This window comes from Jaculus jaculus, chromosome X, assembly GCF_020740685.1.
Source record: "Jaculus jaculus isolate mJacJac1 chromosome X, mJacJac1.mat.Y.cur, whole genome shotgun sequence".
NCBI classification, from domain to species: domain Eukaryota; kingdom Metazoa; phylum Chordata; class Mammalia; order Rodentia; family Dipodidae; genus Jaculus; species Jaculus jaculus.
This window is the reverse complement of record NC_059125.1, coordinates 151,574,937-151,588,587: the sequence shown is the minus strand read 5'-3', so window position 1 is coordinate 151,588,587 and position 13,651 is coordinate 151,574,937. Positions and strand designations below refer to the sequence as shown.

The following is a 13,651-nucleotide window of genomic DNA, read 5'->3' as shown; positions in this document are numbered from 1 at the left end:
GCCCCGCCCCCGAACCACAGAGACTAGGGTGACCGTGCAGACTAGAGAAGTGGCCCTCGCCTTCCCGCCAAGGCTCCGCCCCGCCCCACCCCGCCATGTCCCCAGCGCTAGAGGCGTCGCCGCCGGCTGCAAGGCGCCACTTCCTCTGGAGACCAGGGCAACAGGCCCTCGGCTTGGGGGCGGGACGGAAAGCGGCTGGAGGCGAGAGCCCTGCGAGCGTCACGAGGGCCTGGTGGGCGGGGCTCCGATAGGCGCTTCCGGTTTCCGGCCGCTCAGGAGAGGGGCGGGGCCGGGCTCTGGGGAGAGTTTGGTGCTTGGTGCGGGGCGTGCGCGTGCTCTGTGAAAAACTCGGTGAGCGGGGTCCTCGGGTGCGGCTCGCCTCCCTGGCCACCGAGGCGTCCCCAGACCTCCACGAGGGAGGAGGGCGAGCGGCGCTGAGCTCACGAGGGCTTTGGAAAATGTCGGGGTCCAGAGCTGACGTGGGAGTGTGGGTTGGGGCAGGGGAACGTTGGGGTTGGCGGCGGCGGGTGGAGCTGGGCTCCGGGCAAGTGAAGTCTGTCAGCGGCCTGGGCGAGGCCCTCGGAGGAGCTGTGGTGCACGCCCGGCCTGGGCCGCTCGGGGCCCGCTGGTGCCGTGGCCCTCCGAGGCGGGTGGTAGGGCCCCTCTGGCTTGGAAATGCACCTGATTGTTACGGACTTAATTGTTCTAGAACTTTCTCTGGATGAGTCGAGACCTGCGTTTGCCTTTGGCCCTGACTCCCTCTAGTAGTCGTTCTTTTTGAGGGTACGTCGAGGCCTCCCTCCCGGCGTCTCAGCCAAAGGTGCCGGTCGGAAGGCCATTTCGGCCCCACCGGGAGGCAGGCTGCTAGGGTTTTCTCTGTCACCCTGAGGGGTGGGTGGGTGGGGGAGGAAAGGGCCTCCTGGCTCCCTTGGGGCGCGGGCGGGGACCGCAGCGGTGGCGGTTGGAGAAGGTACAGTTCCGGACACACTGCGGGACCGCACCGACCCTGCGGCAGGCAGAACGCCGCTTGCCTGGGAGGGGAGCCCGGTGGGTGCTGAGGTCTGACTCCTGTTCGTGGACTATTTGTGAAAAACGCTTTTCTAGTTAAACAGGTTTAAGGAGTCTTTTGGACTTCCCCGGGGAAAGGAATCTTCAACAAAGGTGGTTCTGGACGAGTTAACACACATGGTTGGAGGGCGGCGGCACGTAACTGTCCCTGTAAACCAGAAGTTTGTTGGCCAGTCCTCACCATTGGCCAAACGGCCCTGCTCCGCCCTGGTTCAGCCAGTGTTGAGGTCTAAGGTGAAGAGTGGCAGCCCCAGCCTCTCCTGGGTATTTGAAGAGATATTAGTGGCTGTCCAGCTCTCATGGTTCCTTCTGTTCTGTGTCCTGCCAGGAAACAAGCTCTCACTTCTCCATTGGAAGCTTGCTAGCCACAGGATGAGTCTGCAGTGGACTGCAGTTGCTACCTTCCTCTATGCGGAGGTTTTTGCTGTGTTGCTTCTCTGCATTCCCTTCATTTCTCCCAAAAGGTATGGCAGGTGGAGCAAGTAGGCAAGCCTTTCTTGTAGGTAGTGTGTGCAGAATTAGTGAACTCAAATTGGGGCCAAGGAGAAACAGGTAGAACCTGTCTGGAGTGAGGATGGCAGGGGTACTTTTTTTAAACAACTGCCCCCCACAATATGTTGCTTTGTCTTATCTTGCTAAGTTCTTTTTCTGTGCACTCTGCCTCTGATCTTCAGAATACCTCCAAACGAAGATCTGAAGTTTGGGAATGATGTCCTCCCATCTACCCTTGGGCCTCAGGGGTGTGGGGGATGGCTGTGTGCGATCAAGAATACTTGCATCACTGGCTCACATCGTTGCTGACTTCTGTCCTCCTAAATGGCTCATCTGGTATTGCGTAGTAGCCTCGTGAGCATTACTCAGCCTACAAAGGATGAAGTTATATTCTCATAACAAAAAGGGTCCGTTAAAAGTTAGTTGGAAATTAATTTTTAATTATGCCTGATACATGAACACATCCCCACTTAAGTTAGGATGGTATACATAAGGTCAAGTGGCCATACATTACAGTACTACCTAAGGAGTATTCTTGCCAGAGCCCAAATCTGCATACACTTCACAGGAAATGCAGAGACAGAGGGTCCCATAAAGCTGTAATCTGGGAAGCCTTATAGGATAACCAGCCTGGTTCCAGCACAAAGTCAATTGGAAAAGAAAACAAAAGAGGGAAGCTGGGCATGTTGACACACATCTGTAGTCTCAGGACTCAGGAAGCAGAGGCAAGATCAAGAGTTTAAGGCCAACCTTGGCTGCATATCCAGTTTGAGGTTAACCTGTACATGAGATCCTGTCTCCAAGCAGAAAACAACCCAAGGCTAGAGAGATGGCTTAGCGGTTAAGGCATTTGCCTGCAAAGCCGAAGGATCCCGGTTTGATTCCCCAGGACCCATGTAAACCAGATGCAAAAGGGAGTGCATGCATCTGGGTTTTGTTTGCAGTGGCTGGAGTCCCTGGTGTGCCCATTCTCTCTCCCCCTCTCTCTCTTCTTACCTCCCTCCACCCCCTCTCTCTCTGCCTCTTTTTCTCAAATAAATAAAAATAGATTTTTAAAATAGGGAAATTACCAAGACAAACTTACGGCACCAACTAAAGGTCAGCACAACCATGTCAGGTTCTGATTCTAACCAACTATTAGAATAATAATTGGACTTTTGAACGCTGCCTCTGATGATGAAGGTGCCTTGCTGCGCGTAATAATGGAAATCCTGGGCTGGAGAGATGACTTAGCGGTTAAGCGCTTGCCTGTGAAGCCTAAGGACCCTAGTTCGAGGCTCCATTCCTCAGGACCCATGTTAGCCAGATGCAAAGGGGGCGCATGCATCTGGAGTTCTTTTGCAGTGGCTGGAGGCCCTAGTATGCCCATTCTCTCTCTCTGCCTCTCTCTGTCACTCTCAAATAAATAAATAAAAAATAAATAATGGAAAACCTTCTGAAGGCTGTTTTCCTTTAGGGCCATCCTTAACATTTGTGGGTGAAAATGATGGGTAATCTGGGGGTCCATTTTATAATTTAGGGTGGTGGTGGTAGGGTCTAGAAACTGAAGATTTGTCAGATAGAAGAACAAGGAACAAGTAACTATGTAGCAAACACTTAGACTACTAATGGGGGAGTACAATGAAAAAGTTGCCCTCAGTAGAGAATGTCAGCGTTTTAAGACAGGTTTTCTAAGTGTTTCTGCATATGGATAGGCACATCTTTTTACTGAACACTCTTGCGTAGGTGTTTTAAGTTGGTGAATTATAAGCAGCTGAAGGCCCTTGGCTACTGGAGAAGAGTATCAAGCTGGCTTTCCATTGTGCTCAGGGTCTGCTTCCCAGGTGTGTGTGTGCTTTTCCTTCAGTCTCTTTTTTTTCCATCTTCACAGATGGCAGAAGATTTTCAAGTCCCGCCTGGTGCAGTTGGTAGTGAGCTATGGCAACACATTCTTTGTGGTTCTCATTGTCATCCTTGTGCTGCTGCTCATTGGTAAGTAAGTTGTGGCAGTGGGTAACTCGTGGCCTCTGTTGTATAGCCCCATGCCACGTTGGATGTAAAGGGAACATCTTTGGCTTCTCAGAAGCAATCCATTTAAGTGCCCTCTGTGTCCTCTCTCTTAAGAAACTGGCTCCATTCAACTGAAGAGGGTACTACTGACTACTAGCAAGGTCTTCACTTGGAGAATTGTCTTTAGCAGTGGGTGTGAGCTTTCACACTTAGGCGCCTTTATGTGCTCTTATGACCACCTGTGTTGCTGAGGCTTCCCAGTTACTGTAGGACTGATACAAAGAGAAGCTAACTGGCCCATGACCTTGACCTAAATAATGCTGCTTACCGGTCAGATAGCAAGAGATTTTTTTTTCCCTTGAAGCCTTAAATAGGGCTTCATTTTTTATTTCTTTTTTGCATGTGTGGTGTGTGGTGTATGCAGATGCTGCATGTGTGTGTATGCTGAGGCCAGAGAAGAATTACTCATCTGTGCAACCTGGAGCTGCTGTTCAGTCAGTGAGCCCCAGCTATTCTCTGGTCTCCCCCCTCCCCAGACTGGGGTTACAAACATGCATGGCCACATCCTTCCCCCCCCCCCCCCCCGAGGTAGGGTCTCACTCTAGCCTAGGCTGACCTGGAATTCACTATGTAATCTCAGGGTGGCCTCAAACTCATGGCGATTCTCTGCCTCCCAAGTGCTGGGATTAAAGGCATGTGCCACGACACCCAGCTCACATCGTTTTTTATGTGGGTTCTGGGGAACTTGACAGTTCCTGCCTGTGAGGCCCTCATGCTTAAACAGCAAGTGCTTTTAAATGCTGAGCCATTTCTTCAGCCCTTGTTAATTTTTTTCTTATCTTTAAAATTTTTTTTAAATTCTTTGGCTTTTTAAGGTAGGGTCTCGCTGTAGCTCAGGCTGATCTGGAATATGGAATACACTATGTAGTCTCAGGCTGGCCTAGAACTCATGGTGATCCTCCTATCTCTGCCTCTCCAGTGCTGGAATTAAAGACATGTGCCACCACACCTGGTTGTTTTTTTCTCGTTTTAAGAAGCAAATGAAAGACTGGAGAGATGGTTCAGTGGTTAAAGGTGCTTGCTTGCAAAGCCTGATGCCTGGGTTTGATTCAGTGGTTAAAGATGCTTGCTTGTGTGCTGGAGAGTTGGCTTAGCAGTTAAGGTGTTTGCCTGTAAAGCCAAAGGACCTTGGTTCAGTTCCCCAGGACCCCCGTATGCCAGATGCACAAGGGGACACATGCATCTGGAGTTCGTTTGCAGTGGCTGGAGGCCCTGGTGTGCCCATTCTCTCTCTCTCCCTCTTTTTCTTTTTCTCTCAAATAAATGAATACTAATAAAGGTTTATTTATTAACTTATTCATTTTTTTGGGTTTTTGAGGTAGGGTCTTACTCTAGCTCAGGCTGACCTGGAATTGACTATGTACTCTCAGGGTGGTCTCGAACTCTTGGCAATCCTCCTACTTCTGCCTCCTGAGTGCTGGGATTTTAGTATGAGCCACCATGCCAGGCCAGGTTTTTTTTTTTTTTTTTTTTTTTTTTTAAAGAAGCTTGCTTGTGGGGCTGGAGAGATGGCTTAGCGTTTAAGTGCTTGCCTGTGAAGCCTAAGGACCCCGGCTCAAGGCCCAGGACCCACGTTAGCCAGATGCACAAGGGGATGCACGCATCTGGAGTTCCATTTGCGTGGCTGGAGGCACTGGCGCGCCCATTCTCTCTTTTTCTCTCTCCCCCCCCATCCCGTATCTTCCTTCCTCCCTTCCTCCCTCCCTCTCTTTCTTTCTCTGTTGCTCTCAAATAAATAAATAAAAATAAACAACAAAAAGATGCTTGCTTGCAAAGCCTGACACCTGGGTTCATTTATTCAGTACCCACACAAAGCCAGATGCACAAAGTGTAATGTGTCTGGAGTTTGTAATGGCAGGAGGCTCTGGTGTGCCCATACTCACTCTCTTTGTCTGCCTCTTATCTCTCCTTTTTATTTTCTCAAAAATATTTAGAATGAAGAAGCAAATGAGATATTTTTTTTTTTTGTTTTGTCTTCCTGACCCAGGCTGACCTGGAATTCACTATGTAGTCCCAGGGTGGCCTTGAACTCATGGCAATCCTCCTATCTCTGCCTCCCAAGTGCTGGAATTAAAGGCATGTGCCACCATGCCTGGCAGGATGATGATGATGATGATTTTGATATAGGCTCTTGCCATATAGTCCAGGCTATCCTCCAATTTTGGATCTTTTTGACTTAGTCTTCTAAATGCTGGGGTTATAGGCATATCAGTATGCCTGGTGAAACAGGGCTTCTGATACAGGACTGACCAACCAAACAAGACAATCTGGCTGGGAAGGGAGACCCTACTTTGTTCTGTAGCACGAAATAGAACCCAGGTGTGTAACAGCATCTCAGACATCTTAAATAGATCGGAGGACAGATTCAGGTTTGTGGCCAGGGTAGGTAGTATATAAGATGGAAGGGATACCTTTTGTAATGTGGTAGTGAGACTGTTGGAGGTGCGAAATCGATAAAGTCCTTGTCTGCATGTTGTTTGTTTTACAGTACTGAGTGATCAATATGTTCCCCTGCTGGCATTCTGTAGTATTTGCTTGGCTGTGCTGTGGACAGCAGTCTTGTCTCAGAACTGTGATGCCCACTTAGGCATGGAGCACTCCTTTCCCTGAGTTCCTAGCAGAAACACCACTGGCAAAGGTGTGGGTCAGGGAGTGTAAAGAGCCCCACACATTAGCTGTAGCCTTGGTCATTTTTCTTTCCTAATATCTTGGGGACTGATGGGATTTGTTCAGGCAGGACTTCTCTGAAGAGGCCAGATACGGCCTACTGGTATTGGTTCCCAGGCATATAGGAGAAGTGCTAGCTGCCCATATACTTAATGTTTCTTTTTTTTAAAATTTTTTTATTTATTTATTTGAGAGCGACAGACACAGAGAGAAAGACAGATAGAGGAAGAGAAAGAGAATGGGCGCGCCAGGGCTTCCAGCCTCTGCAAACGAACTCCAGACGCATGCACCCCTTGTGCATCTGGGTAACGTGGGACCTGGGGAACTGAGCCTCGAACCGGGGTCCTTAGGCTTCACAGGCAAGCGCTTAACTGCTAAGCCATCTCTCCAGCCCTACTTAATGTTTCTTGACATACTTGGCAAGGCCCCTTAGAGGCAGCTTTTCTTTCTTTTTCTAGGCTGTAGGTCTTAATTTTTTTTTTTATAATTAACAACTTCCATGATTGTAAACAATATCCCAAGGTAATTCCCTCCCTCCCCCGACTTTCCTCTTTGAAATTCCACTCTCTATTAGAGGCAGCTTTTCCAAATTAGGGTCTGAGCAGCCTGTGGGCCAAGAGCCAAAAGAAAGTATGCCTGTTTTCCTCAGGGCCATGAAAAGCAAGGCTACAAGAGTTTTTCAACTAAGTGTGTATGCTTGCTTTTGAGTTTGGGATAGGGCCAGGAATTGTGGAAGCCAGAAGCATGTTGGGGATTATTCTCTCAATCTTGTCCTATCCCTAAACTAGGGGCATGAAAGTCTCTCATTGCATAATGCATCTTAGCCATAGAGACTGCAGAATCTACTAGTTGACAGAGTCTTTGTACTCTTTTGGGATCAGGGATCTGCTTGGGTATAAGGAGGCTGGTTATGGTTGGCTGCTTCCTACTTTAATGTTGAGAGGCATAGTCTAGAATGGTCTATAGACCTCCTACACATAGAAATATTAGTTAATAGCTAATACTATGAAGGATAACTGGCATAACAAGTTAGAGCTACATCCTTGGTCAGCCCCTCCTCAGTGTAGGGGCCTAGATTTATGTCTTGCTTGGAGAGTAGAGATGAAGAGGGACAGGGTTCTTCTGGGGCCTTGGGTCGATAGTATTCAGTATCTCCCATTCCCCATCTCCTCTTTTTAATTTTTTTTGTTTGTTTGTTTTTTTGAGGTAGGGTCTCACTCTGGTCCAGGCTGACCTGGAATTAACTCTGTAGTCTCAGGGTGGCCTCGAACTCATGGCGATCCTCCTACCTCTGCCTCCTGAGTGCTGGGATTAAAGGCGTGCGCCACCACGCCTGGCTCATCTTTTTAATTTTTTTATTATTGATCCCTCTTTTTTTTTTTTAAAGTAGGTTCTTACACTAGCCCAGGCTGACCTGGAACTTACATCGATCCTCCTACCTCTGCCTCCTGAGTGCTGGGGTTAAAGGCATGCACTACCACACCTGGTTTCCCAGTCTCCTCTTGACTGTTAGCCAAGGTGGTCCTTCATATGATGGGATTCCTGGACACAGATTTTTCTGATTATGAAAACAGCATATTTTTTAAAATGTAGAAACTGAACATAGAAAGTTAAAGTCTCTCATAACTTCATATTCCATATATAACCATTATGACTACTTTGTTACATCTATTGATAGCTCTGTGATCATGTACATTTGGGTTGGGAATTATTTTTCATTAACTTTAGTTTTCCATAGCAGTTTCTCTTTTAAAGAATGTAAATATTCATTCATGGCTATATTGTAGTTTTTTTTTTAAAAATATGTTATTTATTTTATTTTATTTTTTTAAAATTATTTATTTATTTATTTGAGAGCGACAGACACAGAGAGAGAGGGAGAGAGAAAGAATGGGCGCGCCAGGGCCTCCAGCCTCTGCAAACGAACACCAGACGCGTGCGCCCCCTTGTGCATCTGGCTAACGTGGGACCTGGGGAACCGAGCCTCGAACCGGGGTCCTTAGGCTTCACAGGCAAGCGCTTAACCGCTAAGCCATCTCTCCAGCCCTATGTTATTTATTTTAGAGAAAGAAAGAGAGAATGGGCACACCTCTAGCCAATGCAAATGAACTCCAGAACACATATGCCACCTTGTGCCTTTGGCTTAAGTGGGTCCTAGGGAATCAAACCTGGATCCTTTGGCTTTTCAGGCAAGCACCTTAATTGTTAAGCCATTTCTCCAGCCCTATATTGTAGCTTAAAAAAATATTTGTAAGGCAAGAGAGAGAATGTTCCATTCAGGTTTGCATTGCTGGCAGGAAACACCCAACCAAGAGCAGCTTGTGGGAAAAAAGGTTTATCAGACTCGAGGGGGAAGCTCTGTGATGGCAGGGGAAAATGATAGCATAAGTAGAGGGTGGACATCACCCCCTGGGCAACATCATATGGACAACAGCAACAGAAGAGAGTGCCAAACACTGGCAAGGGGGAAACTGGCTATAATACCCATAAGCCCACTCCCAATGATACACTTAATTAATTCCCAAATCTCCCTCAGCTGGGAACCTAGCAGTCACAATGCCTAAGTTTATGGGGGACACCTAAATCAAACCACCACAGAGAATATAAAAGAATATGGGCGTGGTAGGGCCTCTAGCCACTGCAGACGAACTCCAGATGCATGTGCCACCTTGTACGTGTGTCCTGAAGAATGGACCCTGTGTCCTTTGGCTTTGCAGGCAAACACCTTGTGTGTTAAACCATCTCTTCAGCCCTATATTGTAGTTTTTTTAAAAAATTAAAAAATGATTATTTGAGAGAGAAAGATATATATATAAAGAGAATGGGTGCACCAGGGCCTCTAGCCACTGCACCTTAACTCCAGATGCATGTGCCATCTTGTGCATCTGGCTTTATGTGGGTACGGGGGGATTGAACCTGGATCCTTCAGCTTAACAGGCAAGTGCCTCAAATGCTAAGCCATCTCTCCAACCCTATATTGTAGTTTAATTCCCTGTTTATAGGCATCCTTGCATCATCACACATTTATATCAATGATTCTGTGGAAGAAATTTATAGATGTAGAATTGTTGAACCCTGAGGGTTATAAACATTTTATATCTCCTAAGAAGTATGTTACACCAGTTTATACCCCTGCTGTCAGCATTTGAGAGTACTTGCTTAATGGCACAGATTTAATGCAAAGACGTCAGGAGAGGCAGGTACATTTTTGTAATGCAAGATGAGCTTGAAAACCAAGCAGTCTCAAACTGGAAATTACAAACTGAGTAATACCCAGTGATATTTTACCTATCTTATAGGGAGGTCTGGCTTTCTTTTTTTTTCCTGAGGTAGGGTCTCACTCTAGCCCAGACTGACCCGAATTCACTATGGAGTTTCAGGGTGGCCTTGAACTCATGGCGATCCTCCTACCTCTGCCTCTCGAGTGCTGGGATTAGAGGCTTGTGCCACCATGCCTGGCTGGCTGTTTTTTATTTATTTTTTTTGTCTTTTGACACAGGCCCTCACTGTGTATCCCAGGCTGGCTTCAAACTCATGATCCTCCTGTCTTAGCCTCCCAAGTGTTGGGTTTGTAGTTCTTCGGGTAGATCTTTGTCTTGGGGATTTGGGGAGATTGTTCACTTGCTAAAGTACTTGTTGTGTAAGCATGAGGACCTGAATCAGGATTCTCAGCACATATGTAAAAGGTACACTGGTACATGTCTATAATCCCAGCATTGGGTAGGCAGAGATGAGGATCCCAGTGGCTTGCTGGCCAGCTTGGTAAGCTCCTAATTCTGGGAGAGTCTCAAAAAATAATATGGAGGCTCATGAACATGCATACATGCACACCTACACAAAACTATTTGGGGTAAGTGGGAGAAATCAGATATGCCGTGGTTCCGTTACTACATTACAGACTAAAGTGTTTAGGGATATACATTCTTAAACCGGAACCCTGTGCATCTGACAGTGATCGTTGTAGGAGCAGAGGCGCTTCTCTTAGTTGTCTGAGCTCCGACTCTGCACTCAGAACTGTGCTAGTGTTATCAGTTACTCTTTCATTGCTGGGACAAAATTCTTGACCAGAAACAGCTTAGAGAAGGAAAGAGTTTATTACAGCTTACAGTTCCAGAGGGCAGAGTCCATCATGGCAGGGAAAGCATGGCAGGAACAGGAAGTTGTCACATCAGCAGGAAGTAGAGTGTTGAATTATTTCCTTTCATCTAGTCCAGGGTCCCGGCCCACAAAATGGTGTAAGACTTAAGTCTATTATAAAGCAGAAAACAGTTTGATGTGACTGACAGTGGCTTTAAAATTTTCTTTTGTTATTTTTATTTATTTGAGAGTGACAGAGAGAGAAAGAGGCAGATAGAGAGAATAGGCGCGCCAGGGCCTCCAGCGACTGCAAACGAACTCCAGACGTGTGCGCCCTCTTGTGCATCTGGCTAACGTGGGTCCTGGGGAGTCGAGCCTCGAACCAGGGTCCTTAGGCTTCACAGGCAAGCGCTTAACCTCTAAGCCATCTCTCCAGCCCCTGACAGTGGCTTTAGATTTGATGGATGTATACTTATGTACCCTGCTGGAGGTGATTGTATTATGAGACTTCCTTTTTTTAAAATTTTTTTTTGTCCATTATTTATTTATTTATTATTTGAGAGCGACAGACACAGAGAGAAAGACAGATAGAGGGGGAGAGAGAGAATGGGCGCGCCAGGGCTTCCAGCCTCTACAAACGAACTCCAGACGCGTGCGCCCCCTTGTGCACCTGGCTAACGTGGGACCTGGGGAACCGAGCCTCGAGCCAGGGTCCTTAGGCTTCACAGGCAAGCGCTTAACCGCTAAGCCATCTCTCCAGCCCAAGAGACTTCCTTTTTTTATATTTCTGTTGTTTGAACTTTTTTTTTTTTTGTGAGGTAGGGTCTCACTCTGGTCCAGGCTGACCTGGAATTAACTCTGTCATCTCAGGGTGGCCTTGAACTCATGGCAATCATCCTACCTCTGCCTCCCGAGGCGTGTGCCACCACGCCCGGCTGTTTAAACTTTTAAAATATTTTATTTACAAGGAGAGGAGAGGGAGGGAGGGAGAGAGTGAATTGGCAAGTCAGGGCCTCTAGCCTCTGCAAATGATTTTAACCTGGGCTACCAGGTTTGCCAGCAAATGCATTTAAACAGTGAGCCATCGTCCCAACTCCTACATTCCTCTTTTTTCCTTTGTTAGTTCTTGAGGTAGGGTCTTTCTCTAGCCAGCCTAACCTGGAATTCACTCTGTATTCTCAGGCTGGCCTCAAACTTATAGTGATCTTCTTACCTCTTCCTTCTGAGTCCTACACTGCTTTTTTTTTTTTTTTTTGAGGTAGGGTCTTACTCTAGTTCAGGGTGACCTGGAATTCACTATGTAGTCTCAGGGTGGTCTCAAACTCATGGTGATCCTCCTACATCTGCCTCCCAAGTGCTGGTAATCCCACTATACCCACCTCCTATATTGCTTTTTATAAACAAGAGTTTATATTTATTTGCAAGTAGGGAGAAGAGTGAGAAAGAAAGTGTGTGCTAGGACCACTTGCCACTGCATGTGAACTCTAGATGCATGCATCACTTCATGCATCTGCCTTTACGTGGATGTTGGGAAATTGAACCCAGTTCACCAGGCTTTGTATACACATTTAACTGCTGAGCTATCTTTCCAACTCTACATTCCCTTTTTAATTTTTTTTTTTTTTATTTGAGAGCGACAGACACAGAGCGAAAGACAGATAGAGGGAGAGAGAGAGAATGGGCGCGCCAGGGCTTCCAGCCTCTGCAAACGAACTCCAGACGCGTGCGCCCCCTTGTGCATCTGGCTAACGTGGGACCTGGGGAACCGAGCCTCGAACCGGGGTCCTTAGGCTTCACAGGCAAGCGCTTAACCGCTAAGCCATCTCTCCAGCCCCCTTTTTAATTATTTTTGAGAGAGAGAGAGTGGGCACATCATGGCCTTTCAGCTGCTGTGAACAAACTCCAGATATGTGAGCCCCTTGTGTGCATGCTTGACATTGCACACTTGCGTCACTGTGCATCTGGCTACAAGGGACCTAGAGATTTGAACATGTGTTCTTAGGCGTCACAGGCAAGCACCTTAACTGCTAAGCCTTTTCTCCAGCCCTACATTCCTTTTTTTAAAAAAATTATTTTAAGCTGGGCATGGTGGCACATGCCTTTAATCCCAGCACTCAGGAGGCAGAGGTAGGAGGATTGCCGTGAGTTCAAGGCCACTCTGAGATGACATAGTGAATTCCAGGTCAGCCTGGGCTAGAGCAAGACCCTACCTCAAAAAAAATTATTTTTATTTATTTATTTATTTATTTATTTATGTATTTATTTGACAGAGAAGGGGAGGAGAGAAAATGGGCACTCCAGGGCCTCTAGCCACTGCAAACGAACTCCAGATGTGTGTGCCCCCTTGTGTATTTGGCTAACGTGGGTCCTGGGGAATTTAGCCTGGGTCCTTTGGCTTTGCAGGCAAATGCCTTAGCCACTAAGCTATCCCTCCAGCCCTACGTTCCTTTTTTAATATTTTATTTTTATTATTTATTTATGAGAGAGGGAGAGAGACTGGGTGCACCAGGGCCTCTGGCCATTGCAAATGAGCTCCAGACCCATGTGTCACCATATGCATCTGGCTTACGCAGGTTCTGAGGAATCGAACCTGGGTTCTTAGGCTTCACAAGCAAGCGCCTTAAACACTAAACTATCTCTTCAGTCTCCTACATTCTTTTTCTTTCTTTTTTTTTTTTTGGTGGTTGGGTTTCCCTATAGCCCAGGCTGACCTGGGATACACCGTGTAGTTTCAGAGTGGCCTTGAACTCACAGGGATTCTCCTGTCTCTGCCTCCCAAGTACTGGGATTAAAGGTATGTACCAACATGCCCGGCTCTACATTCCTTTTTTTTGTTTGGTTTTTCGAGGTAGGGTCTCACTCTGGTCCAGGCTGACCTGGAATTAACTCTGTCATCTCAGGGTGGCCTTGAACTCATGGTGATCCTCCTACCTCTGCCTCCTGAGTGCTGGGATTAAAGGTGTGTGCCACCACGCCCAGCTTCTACATTCCTTTTTAAATCAAATAAAACAGATATAATAAAGCTCATTGTAGCCCATGCTCCTTTTAAGTGGGTCTTATTAGTATCCCACAAACAGGATCCCTGCTTTATTAGTATAGTGGTTGACAGTCCAACTTGAGAGCAAGAATAAGGTGAAGTGGAAGCACCATGAGAATGGGAAGCTGTCTGCATTTCTGCAATCTTCAGTCTTGTTTTCAGTATCTTGAAGTATAGTGTAAGATTGTTACCTGAGTAGAAACAGGTTGAGGCTATTGTGTAAGAACATCATAGAAGGTGTAGGAACTTTGGATAAAGCCT

General features: G+C 46.9%; 1 protein-coding gene across 2 annotated transcripts in view; it reads left to right on the top strand.

Annotated features, from left to right (window-relative positions):
* The first annotated feature begins 257 nt into the window (after positions 1–257).
* Positions 258–13,651, top strand: part of Bcap31 (B cell receptor associated protein 31) — a 60,704-nt gene continuing 47,310 nt past the window's right edge. Inside the window, exons 1-4 of one of the 2 annotated variants that reach the window (XM_045140387.1) lie at positions 713–783; positions 1,105–1,302; positions 1,397–1,532; positions 3,431–3,531. In XM_045140387.1, the coding sequence (XP_044996322.1) occupies positions 1,441–1,532; positions 3,431–3,531 (193 nt within the window). In that variant the 5' untranslated portion in view covers positions 713–783; positions 1,105–1,302; positions 1,397–1,440. Of the gene's footprint in view, positions 352–712; positions 784–1,104; positions 1,303–1,396; positions 1,533–3,430; positions 3,532–13,651 lie in introns of those variants that run through there. The other variant, XM_004672074.2, reaches the window with a different exon arrangement.